This window comes from Anarrhichthys ocellatus, unplaced genomic scaffold (genome assembly GCF_004355925.1).
Source record: "Anarrhichthys ocellatus isolate YVR2014 unplaced genomic scaffold, GSC_Weel_1.0 scaffold19, whole genome shotgun sequence".
Lineage (NCBI taxonomy): Eukaryota > Metazoa > Chordata > Actinopteri > Perciformes > Anarhichadidae > Anarrhichthys > Anarrhichthys ocellatus.
Window position 1 is genome coordinate 1,995,493 of NW_022280049.1, and position 24,077 is coordinate 2,019,569.

General features: G+C 42.8%; 4 protein-coding genes across 4 annotated transcripts; 1 reads left to right on the forward strand and 3 right to left on the reverse strand.

The window, feature by feature from the left end:
- Nucleotides 1-965: 965 nt before the first annotated feature.
- On the reverse strand, nucleotides 966-5,588 carry LOC116389395 (uncharacterized). Its single transcript, XM_031858053.1, has 9 exons — nucleotides 5,508-5,588; nucleotides 4,836-4,949; nucleotides 3,051-4,724; nucleotides 2,858-2,957; nucleotides 2,620-2,768; nucleotides 2,384-2,496; nucleotides 2,201-2,290; nucleotides 1,989-2,111; nucleotides 966-1,891 (listed from the first exon to the last, which is right to left on the reverse strand). Exons 1-9 carry the CDS (start codon nucleotides 5,557-5,559, stop codon nucleotides 1,721-1,723), a joined length of 2,586 nt encoding a protein of 861 aa, XP_031713913.1. The 5' UTR covers nucleotides 5,560-5,588; the 3' UTR covers nucleotides 966-1,720.
- A 662-nt stretch (nucleotides 5,589-6,250) lies between these two features.
- On the forward strand, nucleotides 6,251-8,012 carry LOC116389425 (glutamine amidotransferase-like class 1 domain-containing protein 3A, mitochondrial). The gene is made up of 5 exons (XM_031858108.1): nucleotides 6,251-6,326; nucleotides 6,753-6,865; nucleotides 7,085-7,256; nucleotides 7,369-7,570; nucleotides 7,658-8,012. The coding sequence occupies exons 2-5, from the start codon at nucleotides 6,758-6,760 to the stop codon at nucleotides 7,848-7,850; spliced, it is 675 nt and encodes a 224-aa protein (XP_031713968.1). The 5' UTR covers nucleotides 6,251-6,326; nucleotides 6,753-6,757; the 3' UTR covers nucleotides 7,851-8,012.
- Nucleotides 8,013-9,193: 1,181 nt separating this feature from the next.
- Nucleotides 9,194-12,048, reverse strand: LOC116389176 (probable alpha-ketoglutarate-dependent hypophosphite dioxygenase). The gene is made up of 6 exons (XM_031857647.1): nucleotides 11,919-12,048; nucleotides 11,118-11,355; nucleotides 10,943-11,034; nucleotides 9,579-9,718; nucleotides 9,383-9,487; nucleotides 9,194-9,280 (listed from the first exon to the last, which is right to left on the reverse strand). Exons 1-6 carry the CDS (start codon nucleotides 12,046-12,048, stop codon nucleotides 9,194-9,196), a joined length of 792 nt encoding a protein of 263 aa, XP_031713507.1.
- A 3,794-nt stretch (nucleotides 12,049-15,842) lies between these two features.
- LOC116389343 (uncharacterized) lies at nucleotides 15,843-22,975 on the reverse strand. Its single transcript, XM_031857972.1, has 7 exons — nucleotides 22,734-22,975; nucleotides 19,420-19,573; nucleotides 18,820-18,963; nucleotides 18,545-18,673; nucleotides 18,213-18,461; nucleotides 17,836-17,961; nucleotides 15,843-17,348 (listed from the first exon to the last, which is right to left on the reverse strand). Exons 1-7 carry the CDS (start codon nucleotides 22,880-22,882, stop codon nucleotides 17,121-17,123), a joined length of 1,179 nt encoding a protein of 392 aa, XP_031713832.1. The 5' UTR covers nucleotides 22,883-22,975; the 3' UTR covers nucleotides 15,843-17,120.
- Nucleotides 22,976-24,077: the final 1,102 nt, after the last annotated feature.

A 24,077-nucleotide genomic window follows, 5' to 3' on the forward strand; every position in this document is an offset into this window, starting at 1 on the left:
TAATCCTGACTCAATTTGTAATTGTATTAATTACATGATTGAACCTAACCCAGAGGAACACAAATAGGGAAAATGTACTAAAAAGATTGAGCTCCAACAGCAAAAGCCTTCATTAGATTGAAAATAATAACACCGAAATCAGAATGTTGTTTGTTGATTTCAGTTCAGCATCCAACACAATCTACCCCGTGAAAGTGATCGGTAAACTAAGTACCACACTCAGCAAATGAAACTCTAGTGCGAGTTCAGTCAGAAAGACAATGCTTTTACATGCCTAGGCCTGTTGTTTATTTCTCATGAATCTGCCATTTACTCCTCTTACACATGCTCACACATACTGTCCTTGCTGTCATTGTTTGGGGCTGTCAATCATGATATCAGCTGATCAGCTGCTCTCTTCTATCCAATAGCACAACGACACAATTACATCGTTAGTCTATCATCTTGCTGCCGTCTTGTCTCTCTACCTTAAAATAGAGAATAGAGAAGTGTCTTTGCTGGCTGACTAAATATTGAGACATTTTCCACTTAAGTCACGCATCAGACATTATTTATGTGATTCTTTCACCCAACACACATTGTTTCATATTTATTTCTAATTGTATCACATTTATTTTGTCTTTGGATGTTTCTTGAATATACGATTCACTGCTAACACATGTGCTTAAAATTTAAATGTGCAGACAATATGAAAAAGGTGGTGTTTTTTTTCTTTTGTTTCTTCTTGATCTCCTTTTTTGGAACAAAGCTCATTGTACTTGAAAGTTTAAGTAAGCAACATATACTTACTTATGTGGCTATGTTTCATTATACATTTACTTGTTTGCATTTTCAAATAAAATTGCCCTTAATGCACAGTTAAAAAAAAGTAACACAAAAATAAACTCCACAAATATTTTCTTCCCAGTAGTTTTTTTTTTTTTTTTTTTTCTTTACTGATTATTTACAGATACATAAATTAAAGCTGGTTTCTAATCCGAAAAGCTTTTTTTTTGGTGACACATATTTTACTGTGGTTTGACACCAAATGGTCACAGATGTTACAAGTATCAAGAAAAATGACGGGAAACCACTTTAAAGCATTTTTTTTTTTAGGGCCATACTGATTCACAACTTTTATTATTTGTTAAGCGCTACATTTCAATCTCAGTTTTAAGACTTCTTAAATCAATCAGGTAACTTTCATATTGGGCAATGATCTGTAAATGTAATAATGAGTATTTTTTCATAGAATACAGTAAAACACAGTCAATAAAATATTAAAATAGTATCGTATAAATATTTGCAGCCGTTTTTGGAAATCATTGAATGTATATTTCATCATGAAAAAGTACATAAATTACATCCATGTATCTAAAAGACAATTACAATTTTAAATATATGACATACAGTACAAAACACAAATTAAAGTGTAGCAGCTAGTTATTTTACAAGTGACAGTGCATTAGAGCCTGTGTGCTCAATATATAGAATTTCACACCAATATGCAACATTCAGATAAACAAGTAAACATAACAAAAATATCAGTTTGCTCAACATAACACACCAGCACATGAACAGCTTGTGGGGTTGTCCCTGTGCGGTGGAACCTGAGACCTCCTCAAACAATAGTGTGGCAACTATTTCCGATGTGTGTACTGAATCTGAATTTAGGTTGCATTTGGCAGCACTTACAAGCAATGTACAGATACTATGACCCATTTCTGAGGACTGGACTTTGTTACAGTGCAACTGTGGATGGTGTTGAGTTTCCACTTCCTGGCTGTACTGTGTCGTCTTCTCCTGAACTTTTGTCTCTTTGTGTATCCGGCAGATACTGATCATATTCAAAAGCAGGATTTGTCTGCCCATGTCTGTGCCGCTTCTGAACCTCCTCAAATATAGTAAGAACCTTCAAAGCACAAAAATAAAAGCAACAGGTATTAGCGTAAGCATACATTAAACTGAAACTGTGTGTGTAGAATGGATAGAACAAGAAGGGATATTACCTTGGATTTAGGAATGAGACCCACTCTGAAGAAACCAATATGCCCTGTTTCAATCTTAGTGCAGTCAACCACAGTAGATGCAATATTCTCTGGGGATGGTCCATCACATAACACTCCATCAACCTAACCGAGCAAAAAGCATATGTAGTTTGCTGCAAAAATAAAAACACCAGTGCCTCTTGTATTTATTAACACTGAAATATTGTCCTCACCTTTTTTCCCAGCTTGGCGTAAACTTGGTTGTGGTGAGTTGTGTCTGCCTCGCCTGAAGGGTTGGCTGAGGTTACAGCCACAGGCCCCACCTGCAAGAAAAAAGTTTCTTGTATTTACTACAGAGCCTGCTGACTAGTTTCACTCACTTTGCCATTTGAAACGTTTCATTCCACAGCCCTTACCAGATTAATGAGATGTGTGGCCACAGAACAGTCTGGGTTTCTGATTGCAATGCTTTGTGGCGTCCCTATGTGTTTAGCAGCATCTCCTAAACCAAAGGTGTCCATCCATGGGCCTGTGAAAGCCAAGCAACCAATATGATACTCATAAAACCCCCATCATGCAACATGAGGCACCCACACAGACATGCACACAAAATGTAACTCGTGCAAATGTGCATCCATAAACCCACACCTACCTCTGGGTATAACCATGCTAATGGAGGAGGGCCACGCGGCCTCCATGAAGTCAAGGAGCAGAGGGCTCAGCAGGTGTCGCACCGGCTCCAACTGTTTGATGGAGGAGATCCACAGGGACATGGGGCGGTCCTGCGCCTGCTTCTTCACCCTGAAGTCAAGCACAGCAATTAGAGCGTAAAGAGATCGAAGCAATAGAAGAATGCAAATAATTGCACTCTTGTGAAAATGGAAACTCACTTGTAAGCTTTGATGACTGCGTCGGGCCTGTTGCAAGCTGCCACCAGCACATAGACGGTGTCAGTAGGCATTCCACATATGCCACCATTTTTCATGATTTCTGCAGATGGAAGAATAGGAAAAATAAAATGAATATCAAGTATGTGAACAATTGTGTATTTTAAAAATTCAACATTCTTTAACATATTCTCACCTGCAATCTGGTGGACAGAAGAGGCCTTGCGGGCGGGTACATGCGGACAGATATCTGCGCCTCCCCCAACCCCACTTAACTTGACCAGAGGTTTTCCTAAGGGTATCAGCGGGGACTGGAAGGTGCTGTTAAAAATGTGCGCCAGGAAACAATAAAAACTGACCAGACCAAAAATGATGGTGACTCCTATGTCATAACCATAAGGCAGTGCACCTACTGCATCTAGCAGGAAGCTGATGAGGATGAGCTGGAAGGTCAGGGCGTAAGCAAACCAAGCGACACTTACAACCAGCGCTGCAGCTGTCACTAAACAATTAAACACCATGAAGCTAATGATCCCGACAGCCACGTTAAAGCTTCGGGTTTCACCGTAAAAGCCGCCGTATCGTGTCAAACCCCACACTGACCACATCATCCCATACAGAATAAAAACTGTGCTCTCAAAGGTTTTACCTCGAGCAAAAGCTACGGAACCACAGAGCAGCTGGAGTATCCCTCCAGCCACCACCACCCAGGGCAGAATCAGCACAGACAGAGGATTATTGTCATAAACTGTGGCTGTTATGGCAAAAGCAGCCAGCACATTACAGGCGTGGCCTAACACCTCTGCATCAGCATACTTGGAGTAGCCCAGGTGAGGTACATGTAGATCTTTATCATGGGCTCTGAGAGTAAGACCCTGCATCTTGGTCACTAAAGCATTAAAATATCCCCGCCCGGTAGGAATCATTGTAGTGGAAACCATATTGAATGTGGTAATAAAAAGCATGCCGGCAGTGAACACAAATATAGCTCCCTGAACACCCTGGGTGCCTCCTTGGAAGAAGCCTTGAGGCTGGGCTGCGATGGCAATACAATAAGCTGCAAAGAATAACTGGTAGACCCCCTCCAGCAAGCTCTTCTGACAACTGAACAGAGCCAGGATGGAGAAAAGCACAGAGAAGACAACGGGGAAGGGAACAGGGGAGTACGGCTGAACTAAGGATGATAGGAGAGCGCTGTAGCCCTCTGCAAATTTCAGCAGAGCAGTGAAGCCGTAAAACGTGGCAGCCAGTGTGTCCATGGCCCGGTAGAAGAGGATACACATGCCAAGCTGGAAGACTCCCGCTGTCCACAGCCAGGGGACGTGACCGACGGAAAGCTGGGGGACCACCCCTAACAGAGGACAGACTAACACAGAGGCGGACAGCAAGTTCATCACCAGACCTACTGACACTGCATCACCACACCCCTGGTTCTGCTCTGTCTTCAGCTCGGCTTTTCTCCTCAGGCCCGTTCCTGGAAGCTCCAATTTACCATGAGTGATAGTGTACAGCAGACGTCCAAAACCAAAGTAAGCACAAACCACACAGACCAGAAGGTAGTTGGCAGCTGTTGCAGACTGACCAAAACCTGTAGCTGACAAACCGGCGATTTGATGGGCACATGCTAAACTTATGCCGACAGCTATGATAAATATAACTGCTTTCTTTGCTACAACTGCTACGCTGCCTATGACAAGCAGGGCTAAGGTAAATGCTGCCAGGCCGGGGACTAGAGAGGATCTCAGCTCTGTAGGCGGCACCACCGCCTGCCCCACCAGGATGTACACCAGACCTGAACCACACCACAGGGCAGAAACAGTCAGACACAGAGAGGAAAACAGCTGGGCGTGGGACAGACTGTGAGAGATGCCTAAGATACAGGGGGAAACAGAAGAGAGGATTATTTTACAAACAAATACAAATCAACCAATACTACACATTAATGAATTCAATCTTGTGATAAGCAGTCATCAAATCCAACCTGCATAAGCTAAGAGGACTGCAATGATGATGAGCACAATCCCCAGTGCAGTATGGGGGATGAGGTCTTTTTCAGGTGAGCTGGCATAGTCATTCACCAAAAGCAGGAGAGAACCTATAAGTCAGAAAGAAAATCGTTTGCCAGGTAATTAATCAAAAACAAACAACAACAAAGTACCATGTTTTTTTCTTTCTCTTTCACATTTTGTTGAAAATTTGGATGCGATTTTGCCACCTCTATAGCAAGAGCAGGTTATTATTTTCAGACATTTGGTGTGATTAGTTTTAAGAACAAAGATGCTTTCTGATATTAGCAGGAGGCTCTTCTAAAGGTTTCAGTTTAAGTATCTACAGCTTCAAACGTCAACAACATGCTTTTTAAAATGATGTCACTTTACTTTTTAGCACACAGTACATACCATGCCATTTGATGATTACCACGAATCTGATATCAGTGTTTGGCTACTCATTTGAGTTTTTTAGGTTTGAAAACGTAGACTATAGGCTACAACATACTTTTATAATTTTGATACCAAAATCAAGGAGGGTGTCACTTTCATAATAATAAGTAATGATAAAATAACAGTTCGACGTAGGCTTATGGCTGCTTAGTAGCCTACAATTGATGCAAAAAAAAAAAAGGAGTCACTCGCGTATGAAATGAAAAGCTTACCGCCAGAGATGCCCAGTATGCCGATGGACACATGCAGCGAGTGTTGAGCCATAGTCGGAGTTGATTTCTGAAGACGTGAGGCTGAACTTTATAGTCTAGAGCGGTGTGTGACGTCAGCAACACGCAGGAAAAACGGAGCTGCACCCATAGACTGCATTTGAGAAGGGCAGCGCCTCGCTGCGAAAAACCTGAGACAGGCACGAGGACACATTGGAGGGGAAAAAACCCGACTCCAAAAATGATCCCGCGAGTATTGTAGAAAGTGCGTTCATTGAGAACCTCGTCATTATGACACATTATATGTACGAGGAGATTCAGGATGACTGCGATAAAATACTCCTGTAGGCTACAGTAGACCAGGTGTTTTTAATCTCAATTTAGTCTAAATAGCAACTCAATTTGTTCTTGTGTTACCCAAATGCGATAATTTCACATTTATATATGACCATGTTATACTCTAAGCACCTGTTATTAGTTTTCAGTATTTATCTAGCCCAGTCATAATTAATGCATCGTTATCTATCAAAATATTCTCTAAAGATTACAACCCAGTAAAAATAAATGAATCATTTCATTTAGTTCCCTCATTACGTCACTGTTATTGTTCATTGAAAACTTACTGAGAGGAATGACTCAGCATTCTATCTCAAAAGCTGGCCATGCCAACCACACCGTGTTCCTGGTTACCTGTAGGCAGGTTGTGGGAGGAGACAGAGCGGCAGGCAGGACTATAAAGAGTCTACTTCACAGTTCAGTCAGCACACCTCCGCTGAACAGCTCTACCACTCACATCTAGGCCGACTACGCTACATCTACAAGGTGGGATCTAGCTACATTGTCTTCACTTCTGCTGTCTGTACTTAACCAATGCTTTCTCCTAATATTTTAGGAACAAACATGTTGATTTTAGACGGCAATTTATTGATAAAATGCAAAGAAGATTTAAAAATGCATGAGGGAAATAGTGAAATGCTTGAAAGGTGTCTGGTACATATTCTTTTTACAGTAATGCATATACATTTATAGCAATGGAGTCTTGAGCAACAGACTCCAACCTCTTTCTGTAACTTTATCTAGGTGACAACAGTGTTAACTGGCAGCAGCAGCTACTCCTTTGTCCCCTGGCTCTGTGCATTCTTTATGTAAACAAGAGCAACAGGAGGCTCAGAAGCAGCGCTCTTCATGTCTAATAGGGAAACAAAAAGGTGATATTACACTCGATAAATGCATGTGTTTGTTTTGTAGGAACCATGTCAAAGCGTGTTGCAGTTATTCTCTCAGGCTGTGGAGTCTATGACGGCACAGAGGTCCATGAGGCCTCCGCTGTCCTCGTCCATCTGAGTCGAGCTGGAGCGAAAGTAAGAAAAGATCAGCTGTAAACTTATTACTGATATTTTATGTCAAATTTCTGGATTCAGTCACATTAAGAGGGGCTTTGCATCATTCATGGATATGTTTCTATCTATTTTAGCAATAAAAGAGCATTGACATAAACCTAACCCACTAAGAAATGGCCTAAATAACAACTCTAAGAAGATCCCCCAGTCCAAAGCTAAGTTTTACGTGCTTCCTTTCAGGTACAGATGTTTGCTCCGAATGCAGATCAGATGCATGTGGTTAATCACTGTGTGGGGAAACCTACAGAGGAGAAAAGAAACATCCTGCAGGAAAGTGCTCGCATTGCCAGGGGTGACGTGACCGATCTGGACACGTTAGATGTTACAGCATTTGATGCCGTCATCATCCCAGGTTCGGCTGAACCAGCCATTAATACATTTCAACATGTCAAATATTCTCCTTTTTCTTTTTCACTTCCAAAATTGTAATATTCTTAATGAATCCTGGGTGCTCTCATTCAAAGGGGGCTTTGGTGTGGCGAAGAACCTCAGTGACTGGGCAGTGAAGAACAAGGAGTTCACCATCCAGCCACAGGTAGAGAAGATCATTAAGGCTTTCCACAAAGCCAGAAAGCCGCTGGGCATGTGCTGCATCGCCTCCATCCTCGCCGCCAAAATCCTGCCCGGCTGTGAGCTCACTGTGGGACAGGAAAAAGAGTGTGAAAAGTGTGTGACATAGTTTGTCATAATCAGTACATAAAGTATAAATACATACTTCTACCACTCTAACTTTCCTTCTCTTTTCACCGTTAGGTGGCCGTATGCTCAGACAGCAGGCGCTATGAAGGAGATGGGCTGCAAACACGTCAACACGGATGTGGAGAAAGCACACGTTGATGTCAAAAATAAACTGGTCACCACCTCTGCATTCATGTGCAATGCTCCCATTCATAACGTTTTTGATGGAATTGGAGTCATGGTTAAAGAGACACTGAAACTGGCTTAAGAAGTCTCTAATTATATACTGGATGCTTGTATTTACTTGAAAACCAATTGCGATTTTCTGCACAGGCATGTCTAATATGAAGTTATACATGAGAGCATTTTTCTGATGTTGTATTATCAATGTGTTGCTTTGAGAATTTCAATAAAAGTAACTCAATAACAATTTTGCGTTATTCTTCATTCAAAAACAAAACAATGAAATGCATAAATACTTATATTAAGCTCACATACTCATATATATACTCTATATTGTGTTTTGTACCTAACAAGGAAGAGTCCTCACTGGTTGAATGATTACACAGGGCAGATGATTTTTCAGTCCACCTTGTGTCTCTGTAAATCTGTCTCTAAGTTTCAAGACATTGTCCAGGCAGAGATCCACGTGACTTCTACCTGTACAGTATGTTAGCCAAGCAGGAGCTGCCTGTGAAGGAGCAGTAAACAGTTCACCCACCAAACCCTTACATTAATACATTTTAAGGTGATTTAGATACTGGCGTTCTTACTGGTTTTCCTTTTGCTTGTCTGTTAGTGAGGTTTAAATAATACCAACAACCCACCATTTTTAAAAAGGTGGGTTTAAGTGTATACAGTAACACAATTGTTGCTTCTGGTGTTGTTAAAACTTTTATTCCTTATTTGTGAAATCGTGCATGAAGTATAATCCACAAAAATCAATTAAGTACTGTTGAACAATAACAAGAATACCTATTCATATTCTGAATGACATTGTGCTACATTTTGACAATTTGTGAATCAAATATGCAAATCGACAAACTTAAAGACTTATATTTATATTTTACAGATTTCACACTGAAACAAGCTGTGACTAAATGATTGAAGTGCTGGATTTTGAAGTATTTCTATTTGTATTACCAAATCCTAGTAATGAAAAATATACCTCCACTTTTGGATCATATTTCATAACTTAATCGATTTACCTTCAGTAAAAATGTCAAGATGTCCTCCATATTCTATATTTAAAAGGACTGGGTTGAATGGAGATTCACTGAGTGATCAGTGTCATTGTATTTTGAAAATACAATTAATATTTGGGTATATTTATGAGCAGTTTAAAACAGTCCAGTTAAATGTAAATATGGCACAATGTAATGTCCACATATTCTTAACATTAGAACAATTTTTGATTAAATGCTAATCCATTAACAGTTGCAACATTTCAATACTATACAATTTAGTACAAACTATTATAGAAATCTGCCATTCATTTCGATAAACAACATTATTTATACAAAGACCATAGAATAGACATTTGGTCTCAGTATGAAATATTCCAGTAATGTGTACAAGTATCTATTCTTATAGGAAGAACCAAAGACGTATTCATGTGGTTTTGTTGGAGAAATGATTGAACAGATCCGTTCCACAGGCCAACACAGCTGCAGCAAATTTCCTGGGACGATCAGGATCCTACCGGCAACAAAAAGAATCAGGATCAATACACAGTGCGAGTGTGTGAAATTATAATCTGCATGGAATATAGCAATAAACCTATATTCATTTTTGTCTCACCTGAATGGGATATGCACAGGTAGAAACATAACGGATCACAAACCCACAGCGCCTCCTCTGGGAAGTGTTGGCATCACTGGCATGGACAAGGAGTCCATCATGAATCTATCAAAACAAATCCCTGTTAATCCACCTTTTCTTTAACTCAAACCCATTCATAAACCTGTCATCTTTAACAAACAGGGAATAAACTCACCGACATCTGCCCAGCTAGGAGAGGGCAAAACACAGCTTCATCAGCCTGCACCAGCTGCTCTGGGATCTCCTGATTGACTGACAGCATGTTTCCAGGGCGAGTAGCTTGGCGATGGGGCAACATGCCAGCACAGTGGCTACCTACAAGGCATCAATGTAAAAAGTTCCACTCTATAAAGCAGGTTGTTTATTTTATTCGACACTGATGTGAATCCAAGACCTTTTTTATAATCTTTGGTGGGAGTCAAAAAAAGCTTTCAGGCTGGTTGTAATCAGTTAAGGTCCAACAGAGGCAAGGCAAATGTGTTTATATAGCCGCTATATAAACACTTGCCTTTGTACACATTGGTGCAAAGAGGTGATAAGAAGCTGTACAGGGAGGGGCTTAGGGCCCAGGGGAATGTAAGTGAAGGAAACAGGAAGAGACGGAAGACACTCCACACAAACAGCTGTTCATCAAAAAAATACCGTGTAAGATCCCAGCTAACTGATGAACACCTCAGATCTGTTCGAGAATTGCCACAACCAACCTGACACCAAACGTTGACGCACTGGTTAAAAAGGATGACCAACAACACTGTTCCCACTGAAATTAAATGCAAGTTACTTTTTAGGTCATGGCTTTTACTTGTAATTTATATTAGTTCACACAAACACTCCATTCATCCGATACTGGCCCGGCTCGTCTGTCGAATTTTAAAACTCAATGTGGCCCCCCGAGCCAAAAAGTTTGCCCACCCCTGATATAGCGCCATTTCATAGCTGAAGACAACCCCAAGTACATTAAAGATTACACAGGTAAAAGCACAAGAAACAAATGGCAAACACAAGCCCACAGAGTAAAACAATTTTAGACCAAACAATAAAAAAAGCACACAGAATAAAAACAATAAAACAAACTCATTAAAAGCACTAATAAATATGTATGTCTTCAGCTTCAATTAGAAAGCAGTAAGTGTCACGTCATGTCTTAGCTATTCTACTGAAATGTATGTCTGAATCCAGAATAACGATGGGGTTTATAGCTTGATTTTTACTCTTCAAGCTGAGACTATTGAGGTAAGAACTATCTTTATTTATTGGCCCCAAAAACAATGACTTCAGTTTTATCCTTATTTAACTAGAGAACATTCTGGAGCATCCAGCTACTCATTTGTGTAATGCGTTGTCCCAGGTAGGCTCTTGAACTATATTTGTTTGGTGACACAGCTATATGTATTGTGTGAAGTAAATGCACATCTTTTATTATACTATTAAATCATTTTGAATAATTTCAGCAATCAGGATTATGAAAAGATTTAACCAGGACAATGGCCATAGAGGCCATAAACTTGCATGAGGAGCAGAAATGAGTAGCTGACGTACCTGGGATGACCTGAAGGGCGCCGTTCTCTTGCAGCGAGTCGTCTAAAGCGAGCCACACAGAGAGAACAGGACCACCAGCAATACCCCAATACCTGTGAACCAAACAATTACCCTTAGAGAAAACAAAACAAAGCAAAACAAAACCTCTCAGTGTTTTCTCAGTATGTGAATCTACCTCATATCCTGGTGCCAGGCCACATATGGAATACCAGGTTTGATTTCCCCTTCTTCAGTCTTCTGGATGTCAGGTTTGAGTGTTGGATATTTACAGATGAAGCGGGAGTCCAGCAGGATGACGTCAGGACCCAGGATGGCTTTGACCACTTGTATGATTTGAGGGTGTTTGGTTAGGCCCCTCACCCATGGATACTGAAGGTGAACATTGTGGAGGCTGTACTGGGTATACTCCTCTCCTGGACACATACAGAACAAACCAGTTCACTGACGAATAGGGTAACAGCATATACTACCCCATTTCATTTAGTTTTATGTGGAACGAAAAAAAGATGGACATACTCTAAACAGGAAACAGCATGCAATCGTACATTTTGATTTACAGTCTATATTGTACACCAAAACCACATTCCTCATATCCGAATTTGGTCTTAATAGTGCTAATTATCACTATCTTATTTCACTTAATTCTGCATCCCGTCTCATTAACAAGCAATGCATTGACTTTTCAGTCCCGATACCAGGGTTTTGGGTATTGGAAGATGTGACGATCCAATACCAGTGTTTTATTAATCAACTGTATGCTTCACTGTGTGGAAGACACTGGGACACTGAATTGTTATAAATGTAAATGATGGTATCTGATTCTAGATCAGCCTATTGTCACCGATAGCCGTTCCAGCTATTTGAGTCAGTATGGCGTCGATATGTGATATCAGTGTCAGTGTCAGTGCAGCTCTATCTATTACCAAACCAACGTGTCCCTTTTCATCCGTTCCCTCCTTCATCTTCCAGTACTTACCCAATTCCTTCTCCAGCTCAGAAAAGGCATGCTTGGCTTCAATCAGCTCAGTCTCCTTCAACACAGGCAGCACGGACAGGAAGCCTTGCTGCTTGTAGATCTCCCGCAGTTTAGTTGTGGATGCAGTCATCTCTTTTAGACAGTTTCACTGCTGATGCCTTGGGGGCCCACATACACACACACACAAAGTTACTACACTTGTCAGTATTAACTATAACTTTTGCAGTGAGTTTTTATTGTCTCCATACCTTACTGGTGTTCAGTCTTCTCTTCCTCTCTCTGTGAGTCTCTGGATGCTGACAAGCCCCTCTGTGGCAACAATTATATACTGCACAGAGCACCTGCTGGAAACTCCTTCTTTGTCAGCATCTTACGATTTATTATATTACATGTTGTCTTACATTCTTATCAAAACTTAACTGAAGGGAAAAACCCATGACTCTGTGACCCACACTGCCTTCACATTACTGTGCAATCCACGTGTATCGGGCCATTCAAAGACATTCCTTGACGAAAGTGACATGAAGCCTTTGTTTTGGGGGGAGCTACGTGCCGGTCTTGTGTTATCTCCATCTGGACTGACGTCATGTTTTACCACAAGGAAACAGTTACTCAGTGATTTACAGGCATAAAGGCTATTTTTGGAGCTCTCTATTATCGTTAACATGGTCCAGACTGATATCAATCATACTTTAGCTAACAGTTACTAATTACTCTATCACACAGTCTTTCCCAGTCATCACCGCCTTATATTCAACTTTTCTCTTCCTTGTGAGGAAGTGAAGGAATGATGATGGATCACAATACAAAGAGATATTTCATATGTGTGATCAGTGTGTTTCTGCAGGAGAGTGTGTACAATGCGGCAATGAATGTCAGAAGGGAAAAACAGGGCTCCTTTTCACATTAAAATGTTGGTCACAGAAAAAACAGCCCGAATAAACAGCATGGAGCAGCCACCCTGTGGACCCACCACCCGCAGGGACAAGCATCGGGGTCGGGTGCAATGCAGACCGGGCGGCGGGTCAGGCGGGAGGCCTGGGCGAGCCGATCGCCGGCAGCATAGACTAGCTCTAGGGACGTGGAACGTCACCTCGCTAGCGGGGAAAGAGCCAGAGCTGGTGCAGGAGGTGGAGCGATACCAGCTAGATATAGTTGGACTCACCTCCACACACAGCGCTGGCTCTGGAACCAAGCTCCTGGAGAGAGGTTGGACTTTGTCCTTTTCCGGAGTTGCCCAGGGTGAGAGGTGCCGGGCGGGAGTGGGGATACTCACGAGCCCCCGGCTGAGCGCCGCTGTGTTGGAGTTCTCCCCGGAGAACGAGAGGGTCGCCTCCATGCGCCTACGGGTTGCGGGGAGCAAGGCTCTGACTGTGGTTTGTGCTTACGCACCAAACAGCAGTTCAGAGTATCCGCCTTCTTGGAGTCGGTGGGAGGGGTCCTGGAAAGGGCGCCACCTACCGACTCCATAGTTCTCCTGGGGGACTTCAATGCTCACGTGGGCAATGACGGAGAAACCTGGTGGGGGGTGATTGGGAGGAACGGCTTGCCCGATCTGAACCCGAATGGTGTCTCGTTATTGGACTTCTGTGCTTGCCACGGTTTGGCCATAACGAACACCATGTTCGAACATAAGGTGGCTCATAAGTGTACCTGGTACCAGAACACCTTAGGCGGAGATCAATGATCGACTTTGTAATCGTATCATTTGATTTGCAGCCATATGTCTTGGACACTCGGGTGAAGAGAGGAGCAGAGCTGTCAACTGATCACAACCTGATTGTGAGTTGGATCAGATGGCAGGGGAACCGGTTGGAAAGACCCGGCAAGCCCAAACGTGTAGTGAGGGTGAACTGGGAACGTCTGGCAGAGGACCCTGTCCGGGAGGTCTTTAACTCCCACCTACGGAAGAACTTCTCTCACATCCCGAGGGAGGTTGGGGACATGGAATCCGAATGGACCATGTTCAAAGCCTCTATTGTGGACGCGGCCGCTAGGAGCTGTGGCCGGAAGGTCATCGGTGCCTGTCGTGGCGGCAACCCGAGAACCCGGTGGTGGACACCGGAGGTGAGGGAAGCCGTCAAGCTGAAGGAGACCTTCAAGGCCTGGTTGGCCCAGAGGTCTCTCGAAACAGCTGACAGGTACCGGCAGGCCAGAAGGGCTGCAGCTGCGGTGGTCGCGAATGCTAAAACTCAGGCATGGGAGGAGTTCGGGGAGGCCATGGAGAAGGACTTTCGGTTGGCCTCAAGGAGGTTCTGGCAAACCATCCGACAGCTCAGGAAGGGAAAGCAGGGCTTACCCCAGGCTGTTCTCAGCAGGGGGGGGGGGGAACTGCTGACCCGGACAGGGGACATCGTCGGGCGGTGGAAAGAGCACTTTGAGGAACTCCTAAACCCGACCAACATGTCCTCTGCAGAGGAGGCAGCGCCTGAAGATCTAGGGGGAGGCTCACCCATATCCCTGGCAGAGGCCGCTGAGGTAGTCAAAAAGCTCCTTGGTGGCAAGGCGCCGGGGGTGGATGAGATCCGCCCTGAGATGCTGAAAGCGCTGGACATAGTTGGGCTGTCCTGGCTGACACGCCTCTTCAATGTCGCATGGGGGTCAGGATCAGTGCCCATGGACTGGCAGACCGGGGTGGTGGTTCCCATTTTCAAAAAGGGGGACCGGAGAGTGTGCTCGAATTACCGGGGTATCACACTACTCAGCCTCCCGGGGAAGGCTTATGCCAGGGTGCTGGAAAGGAGGCTCCGACCGCTTGTCGAACCTCAGATACAAGAGGAGCAATGCGGATTCTGTCCTGGCCGTGGAACAGTAGACCAGCTCTTTACCCTCGCAAGACTACTGGAGGGGTTCTGGGAGTTTGCCCAACCAGTCTACATGTGCTTTGTGGACTTGGAGAAGGCTTTCGACCGGGTCCCTCGGGGGTTCTTGTGGGGGGTGCTGACAGGATCCTGACAGGATATCTAGGCGCAGCCTGGGGGTGGAGAACGTCAGGTTCGGGGGTCTTGGGATCGCCTCTCTGCTGTTTGCAGATGATGTGGTCCTGTTAGCCTCCTCGGATCGTGACCTCCAGCATTCACTGGGGCGGTTTGCAGCCGAGTGTGAAGCGGCGGGGATGAGAGTTAGCACCTCCAAATCTGAGGCCATGGTGCTCTGCCGGAAACCGGTGGATTGCTCCCTCCAGGTGGGGACGAAGTGCCTACCTCAAGCGAAGGAGTTCAACTATCTTGGGGTCTTGTTCACGAGTGAGGGTAAGATGGAGCGGGAGATCGACAGACGGATCGGTGCGGCTGCAGCAGTAAAGCAGGCGCTGCACCGGACCGTCTTGGTGAAGAGGGAGCTGAGCCGGAAGGCAAAGCTCTCAATTTACCACTCGGTCTACGTTCCTACCCTCACCTATGGTCACGAATTCTGGGTCGTGACCGAAAGGACAAGGTCGCGGTTACAAGCGGCCGAAATGAGCTTCCTCCGTAGGGTGGCCGGGCTCAGCCTTAGAGATAGGGTAAGGAGCTCGGTCATCAGGAGGGAGCTTGGAGTCGAGCCGCTACTCCTTCGCGTCGAAAGGAGTCAGCTGAGGTGGTTCGGGCATCTAATTAGGATGCCTCCTGGACGCCTCCCACTGGAGGTTTTCCAGGCACGTCCAACTGGGAAGAGACCACGGGGAAGACCCAGGACACGCTGGAGGGATTACATCTCCCAGCTGGCCTGGGAACGCCTCGGGATCCCCCAGAATGAGCTGGAACATGTTGCCGGTGAGAGGGAAGTCTGGGTCAGCCTGCTTGGCCTGCTGCCACCGTGACCCGACCCCGGATAAGCGGAGGAAAATGGATGGATGGATGGATGCTCACAGAAAAAGTGGGGTGGGCGTGTTTTTTTTAAACTCTTGAAGAAAGGATGAATATGTAACGTGGTGAAATATTTGTATTGTATTCACTCACTCAATAAAAAAAGCATGAAAAACATAATAATACATTCTCTTCTTTGACCCCCTTCTCCGCAGAATACTTTTTATATAGTCCCTTACTTATTTATTAGGCGCTTACATTTGGATTTATAAATAGGGAAGGAGGAAGATACTTAGCAACGTACAAACAAGTTATCAACTTTCTTTTCTGAAAACTGTGTGAGAACCATGTTTGAGGACGCAGATCGTTGTCTGTGTGTGGTCAAGAAACATCAGCGTCCACATTACAGTATAACTTCAGTCATAGTGACTAGAAGCATGTGATGCGACCTCTTGGTTTCCTCATGGACTTATTTAGTCTGACGCATGATGTCATTCATGACTTCATTTACACAAATCCAAATAAATGAATAGATCACTTGTGATAGACTGCTTCATAAAATGTACTAGGCAGGTTAAGGAATCTTTAACAGTCTGTTGAAGGAACTTTCCGAGAACGCTGAGAGACTAATTTACAGAGGGGAAACCCCTGATGTCCTGGTGGCCATCTCTGATGTGTGATGATGTGTCACTAGCGTCAGTTCAGATGTGGACCAGTGAACAGGAAACAGGAAACAGAAGCCGTAAACCGTACAGCTTCCTTCAGTGTAAGAGCAAACATTAACTCAGCAGGACACTCCAACCGATTGAGGTCTTTGACTTTTATTGTGGTTGATTTTATTGAGTCAAGTCATTTGAGAATAAATTATTTTACAGACTTCAAAGTAATGTACAACATAAGGAAGATACGATTAAACTGTTATTAGAAATAAGTCGGATAACCTCCTCTGACGCAGAGACGTTGAAGCAGTAACACACCACCAGCTTATATCGGTTATCATCATATATTTTGTATTATTTTGAATATATTTATAGTTTTTTTTGTTTGTCTTGATAGTAATCAAAGTCAGAGAAAACAAAACACATTACCTATGAAGAATAAGATACAGTATATTGGAAAGAGGTATATTAAAGAACGCATATTAAATATATTAATGATATATACTGTAGGTACCAAACTTGGCAACTGTTTGTATTAAGGATTGTACAGTAAAACACTGCATTTATTATGAAGGGTAGAAAGCAGAACCCTAAAAGAACAAACAATTCATTTGACCTCAGATTTGCTGACGTTGGGCTATTTCCATAAACATAAACATGAATTTGTTAGTAATCAGATAAAAGTACTGTCAGTGAGTATTAAGGACAACTAAAAATTGAGGGCTAAAATTTGACCTGGTTGAGTCTATCTCCGGCCCTCAGTCTGAGTCTTTGTCCCTGTTTGGGTGCTTGGGGCAGAGTGGGTGGTGCTGTTTTCTTTTCTCTCCACTTTGTGTCCTCTTGTCTCCTCCTGGCGGCTGCTGCTCATTATTGCAGCGGTGGATAAGCACAGGCTCCTTGTTTGGAGGCGTTTTCTTCATCAACAGCCGCTGCAGCATCTGTTTGTCCGATCGCTCCCGGCGGAAGTCATCCTCATAAACCTTGATCTGTAGCAATGTCATAACCAGAGATAGTAAAATAATCATTAAAAAAAACACGAGATTCCATTGAAAAACACACCTAAAGAAATTCAGGAATCAACAATAAGTTGGTTCATCACCATATATTGTCAAAATAGGTTATTTTAAACCCTGGGAGGAGATGTGGAGCCGTGAAAATATCTAATAAAGGTTGTTTTTTAAAATTCAAATAAGACTTTATTTTAGATCATATGGTTACCTGCAGTATGTTTAAACTGCTATTGCACTAGCCAGACACTTATCCTCTACACATTCAACCAAACCAACATTTGTTAGAATTAACAAAATAATTCTAGCACTGCAATTATTGCTTTTTTTTTTATCACAGCACATTTCCATTTAAAAATGTATCATCAAGTATGAATGTGCATGTGTATGTCCGTGCGTGTATGTTTGTGAGCGTGTGCCTTTGGCAGAGTGTGCATCTGTGTGAATATGTACTGTAAAACACTACCTGCTCTTGCAGTAGTGCCACCTGTTGGCGAGTCTCCTCCCTCTTCTTCCTCAGCCTCCGGTTCTCCTGGAGTGTGTGTTTGTGGTCGTTATGCTCTGTCTGATATTCAGCTTCATATATCTGGGTCTGTTGACACAAGTCATCAATATGGCAGTGAGCCAATATCAAAGCCATATCTTGTGATCTGCAGATACTTCTTATTTTCCTGTGAGAAAACAGCACCAAGGCACCACTTGGTGGTGCACTTTACCATCAAATTCAAGTTTAAGCATTAAGCAAATCTTTCCCTGACAACAGTGAGCTGACTTCAGTTTTGCTCTCATCACATCAGAAATGGGAACATCGTTTGATGCTGTGCTTGACGAGAGCATCCCCACCTGACATTGCAGTGCCTCAAGCTGCTCTTTTAGATCATGCACTTCTCGCTGGGGGTCTCCCAGTGCTCCCAGTGGGGTACTTCTACTTTGGCTTTGTCCCTGCCGCCCGTCCTCTGGGCTGGAAGAAGCTGTGAAAGGGGAGGATGAGGGGTTGTATCCAGAGATGTGACTGGGTGACAGGTCGGGACCTACTGGAGGACTGGTGGTGGGCCCAGTCACAGGGCCGCATATCACAGCACTGAAGCTGTCCTATAGTAAAGATATAACAAAAAATGATTAACAATATACAAGTCATAACTCATGAGAGAATGTTCCACTGACAGGTATAATACCTGTTTGGTAGGTGTGCAGTCTCTGTTTGGGTGGTGCATCCTGCTTTCCACCAATCTGATGTATTCATACAGCTCCTGGTTCTTCTTCAGCTCCTGCATCAAAGCCTGCTCATAGTACTCCTTTGCACTCTGCAATCCCAAACACAGCAGAAAACCTCACACATAAACCACATCTATTATCTTCCACCATCAATACCTCCTCAGCCATAACTCACCGTTTAGGTATTACACCCCTGTCCTCCATACCTACAGTTAAAGTACTGTTGTGTGTTTACCTGCTGGTGCTGGACTTTGAGCAACAGTCTGCTGTTGAGCTGTTTGACGGCAGTGTTCTCCAGCTCCAGCGCCTCCAGTCTGTGCTGGAGACCCAGCGTGGCGCTGCGGTACACCTGGTCCCAGTCCCCATTCAGCTTCATCAGCTGTAACACACCATCATCATCACATTATCATCAGTGCCATGGCCTCCACTGCAGCCAGCGACAGCAGCAGTCATTCTATCATTACTGTTGTCATTCTCAGGCTGTCCTGAAAGCAACGTGGGCATCGAGAAGTTGATTGAGGTCAGTGAGGTGAGACACAACACACTCTAAATACATCACAGTTTAAAACAGTTGAGAGAATCGTACAGTTTAAAACAGTTGAGAGAATCATTTCTCCTTTCTTTCTTTCTCTTTTTATTAAGCAGCATCCAATTAAAATCAAGAAGCAAAGGTTGCGTACATTTAATGATGATTCTTCACAGCTTAGCAGCAGTTTTCACAAAACGCCTACAGTCCTCCTCTGGTTTTTCAGAGAAGACCAAATGTAATGGCCAGCATCAGCAATACAAATGTGGTCCAGCAGAGAATCTGCACCGGTTTAAGGTGATGTTGTACCTCTTTGTTGACTCGGCGGAGCTCAGTGTTCTTGTTGAGCAGCAGCAGTTTCTCCTGGTCAGTGGAGGTGACAGTCATACTCTCAGTGATCAGAGTGACCTGCTCCTCAGTGGACAGCAGCCTGCTGCCACCCACGGGACCCACATCCTCTGTCCTGCATCACACACCAACACACAGATACAGAGAAAATGTTCCATAAATAAAGTCATGATGAAGAACATTAGGAAAGGATTTCCATTAATAAGCAAACACATGTGCGCACAAAAGAACGTCAGAGTACTTTTGAACACCCACTCGCATAGAGTGCACTTACAGAGAATTGAATCGGAGCTATTATGCACACCCACGCACACACATGCATGCAGTCGCATTATGCACTGAAAAACCTCAGACACACACGTACAGGGTGGTGCATTTCTCTGCATCCCAGCCAATCAGAATCTCTGTTTATTATTAGATGTCTTTGCATATTGATAGCCCCTGGAAACAATGTGGGTGATGACACCTGCAAAATGTTGAATTCTATTGAACAACTATTTGCAAAGATTAATATTCAAATGAGTGTCCTTTCTACCAGCCCTGCTGTGAGGTCTTGTCTATCAGGCAAAGCTGACAGAGATGTAGGAGAGATCTTAAGCCCGGGGGGGTTCTGCCTGCTATGGAAGAACACACATCTCTGAATGTAGCCCCCAGGGCTTCGTCATACAAGCATACTGTAGGACTGCTGTAACCTCAGAATCACAATCTGCGATCACATCCCATCCCCCTTAAGGTTAAACTCGTGTCGCAAACACGCATTTTCCTCCACTTAATCACAATGTCCTGCTATGTGAAAACCGGTGTTACACAATTTTAGAGAGTTGCATTAAAGGCAGTACAAATGGGAAAATGCAGGTCTATTTAATGCCAAAAATAGTATTTTTCAAGTAATATATTCCTGAAAAGATACTGATGTTTCATGACAATGTTGTGTTTAACAGTTTACAATACATATAAGCTACTGAGGGATAGAGGACTGCATTGGGCGTGGGATCCCGCAAATCCCGAGAGAGTGGGCAGTTTAAACTTTGCTGTGGTTGGGAGCGGGCGGTCAAAAAACTAACTGCGGGTCCTAGGATTTTGCTAGCGCTAACCGGAAGAATGGAGTCAACAAATGAAGTTAAAATGCAGGTAATTACAATTCAAAAGCAAAGCAAGGCAAGTCTGACATTTGGAGACATTTTTCAGTTGTTACTGACAAAGATGGAAATGGACTGGACTTAGTTGCAACAAATGTGTAAAAATATGGATCTACAATGGGCGCAAATATGGCACCTCTGGGTTGAGGCGACATTGGCCTGGTGGCTCCGTGCTACCCAGTCAAAGTAAGCTCTGCTTTAAAAAAAAGCAGAGCTGTAGAGATATTCGCTTGCATAACTTTGCAGACGGGAAAGGCTTTGTTGACATAATTCAACACGTTGTTAATGTAGCCACTAAATAGCCAACCACTACATCTTTATTACCACACAGTAAAACAACATGTTTTCCCTGGGAGAAGACACAAAATCATTTGTCAATATTCCATATTTTGTGTGAACGTGTATGCATGGGCAGAATGTTAGAAAAAGTGTAGGCCGGAGCAGACACACACTGAGGAAGCGGCGATAATGGTCAGGAATCCAGCGGGCTGGAGTCCCGCACAGAGCTCTACTCTGGGATGATTGAAATAAAAGATTAGACATTCTTTTTCCTCTCAAGCTTGAAGCAGTCATTCAAAATTGTGAAAAAAGAATAAGCGTACTTGTTTTGCGAAGAGTTAAATGAGAAGATTGATACCAGTTTAGCATAAAGACATGAAACAGGTGGAAACAGCTGAACTGGCTCTTTCCAAGCAAACAACAACAACGACAAAAAACGATGGGGTTTGTTGTTGTTTTTCACTGCCTGGCAACTTTAAAATGATGACCCCGTATAATTAGCCCCTGGACAACGTTATAAATGTGTTGTTATCAAGCTCAGAACAAGGGGATTTTCCTTATTTCCTGAAAAGATAATATCCAAAAACAAGGTTACGTTCTCAATAAAATGAAGTGCTATTTTACAATACATTGCTATTTGTGTGAAACCTACATAAAAAATAGAAAAGTTAACCCAGAGTGAAAACATTTGTCCAAATCTGCACTCTGTACCATCTGTCATCAAGTTCAACAAGGCGGGAACAATCTTTAGTGAAGGCTCTTTATGGACACTAAAGAGAGAATTAGCCACACAGAACAAACAGTTCTACAGTTTGGGAAGTGTAGGATCAAGTCAGAAGCTGAAATGAAACACATGAAATGGAGCCATGTGTTAGTGGCCAGTATGAGCACAAAATGCTAACATACCCATGCCCAATACCCTGCCTTGGCAAGTCAGCTCTGTGTATTCAGCCGTCCTTGTGGGAGCACACCATGCTCCATGTCTCTCTGATCCAGAGCCTTTTCTCTTTCCGCTTCACTGACAGCCGATACACACTGTCTGACCCAGTTTCACAAAGTTTTCAATTGTATGCCGCCTTGGAAGGACACCAAAATGCCACTGCTTCCAGCAGCAATATGATAATTCACTGTCATGGCATATGATAAAGAGAGAGATATTATCTTTCTATCTTGCTGGTGGCAAACCTGAGAAATATCACTCTAGATGCGCCTGTGTGTGTGTTACTGGTCGATGGCCACAGTCGGATCCTCTTACAGAGGAGAGAAGTGTGCAGTTTCACTATTTCAACATGGTTATTTTAAGGCAGACTAATCATTTGTGTAGGTAGTGTTGTCACGACATTTAGCAAGTGTGCCCACATTAAGAGCCATGAAAGAAGAGACCATGATATACAAAGCTAACTTCAGGATGATGGCTTGAAATTATATAATCGATACAATTATAATAGCATTTATTTACAACATGACGAGTATCAGTGTTGTGAAATATTGAACTGAAGGCTACATCTTCATGACCTCATGGGAAACTCCGCAGTCACTCTTTATTCCTCCTCTCATTGAACTTATGAAATATAATTCATCCATAATGGGTTTCTGTTTCTAGAATATAATACATTACAAATGATGGCCAGATCACATACGTTTCATTAGTGCAGGAATCCCTGTAAAATACAATACAATATCCCTACAATAAATACTACCTTTACTGTATAATGTTTAACATTTGTTCACCATCAGTCAGAGAGGTGTTGATGGCTGTAGTTGGAGGAGTCGTTATATTAAATTGTTATAGATTAAACTATATTATGTTCCTGTTTTTGTGTTGTCCCGTAGTGTAGAAATGTGAAACATACGTACCATAATTCTTCAGTTGATTTGTGATCCTGTTGGCTCTGAGGGAGGCTGCTGTCGTTCTTTGGTGAGGTTTCTTTCTGTGTTCCTGTAGCTCCTGATGACGATAATGATGAGGAAGACGACAAAGACAACACGTCTCCATCCATGATCATTATAATGTTCAAATCTTCATAAAGTGTAAAAGAAAATTAAAATGCTGCTCTACACACGGGGTAACGTTGGTGGAATGTGGTGGAAAGTAAATAGTGTCATCAGTATTGATACGTAACAAAAGAGGAAGTAGCCGAGACCTTTAGACACACGATGCAAAGTTATGAGAATAGGAAGTGACTCTCATAACTGTTCCAGCTTTTCTTTAAAGAGGGCCTGTCCCACTGTGGTGAATTGAATAAATGTATTGTACATATTTTACTCTGATCGTACATTATTTGTAATGTTTACACAGTTGAGATGTTGTTTTGTTCTGACATCATTTGGAGAATCTGGGAAACTCCACTCTGTGTAGGAAGTGTGTGTGCTTGTTTGTGAATGTGTTATGTGTTGTTAAGGAGACCGTTGCCTGTTAGCCGAGCTGCTGTCTTGTGTTTTTAAAAGAGCAATTCGGGAAAGAGCTAATAGCAGGGGAGCTGCATAGATATGCATAATTGCAGAACATGTAATTGATAATAATAGCGACACATACATTTATTCATGACAAATAATAATAGGGTCAGGATGATTCACTAGTCTGCTCATTATTGGTATTGAAGGAAGTGGGCTGCAGCAGGTTAATTAGGAAATCCCATGTTCATCCAAGGGGCAATCAAGTAAATTAAAGGAATTTTGTAATTATGTTCCTCTTAGTCAGGCTAAGCTGTCTTTTATTAACACCAAGGAAATTAATTAGCCAACCTCGTCTGCTACACATTCTTCTCCAAGAATTGAGATAGTTGATATAGTTTAAGGTATGTTGAGAGTTCAAAGGTTATTAGAAACAACTCTACTTATCAGTGAAACTTGTCAGCATCTTTTCTCCAGGAACCGGATGATATTCTGTGTAGTAAGATAAAAACAGAGATAGATGTTTTTTTTTAGGTTGATGCACAAAAACTGACCTGGATATTTACGTACATAACGTTTAAATTATGCTTGGAGAATGCATGAGAGATGAGAAAAAGCTCTTGCTCAAGATACATTTTAGGTTATAGTTGGTGCTTTTATTTAGTTTTGTTATACACAGTATGTTACTGAAAGAAATATTGTTAAATTTTTTATGTTTGATATACAATGGTATCTTCTATCACATGTGGGATGGGCAAAATGTCAGAAAAACAGTCAGAAATGCCGTATAGATTATAGCTATAGAGT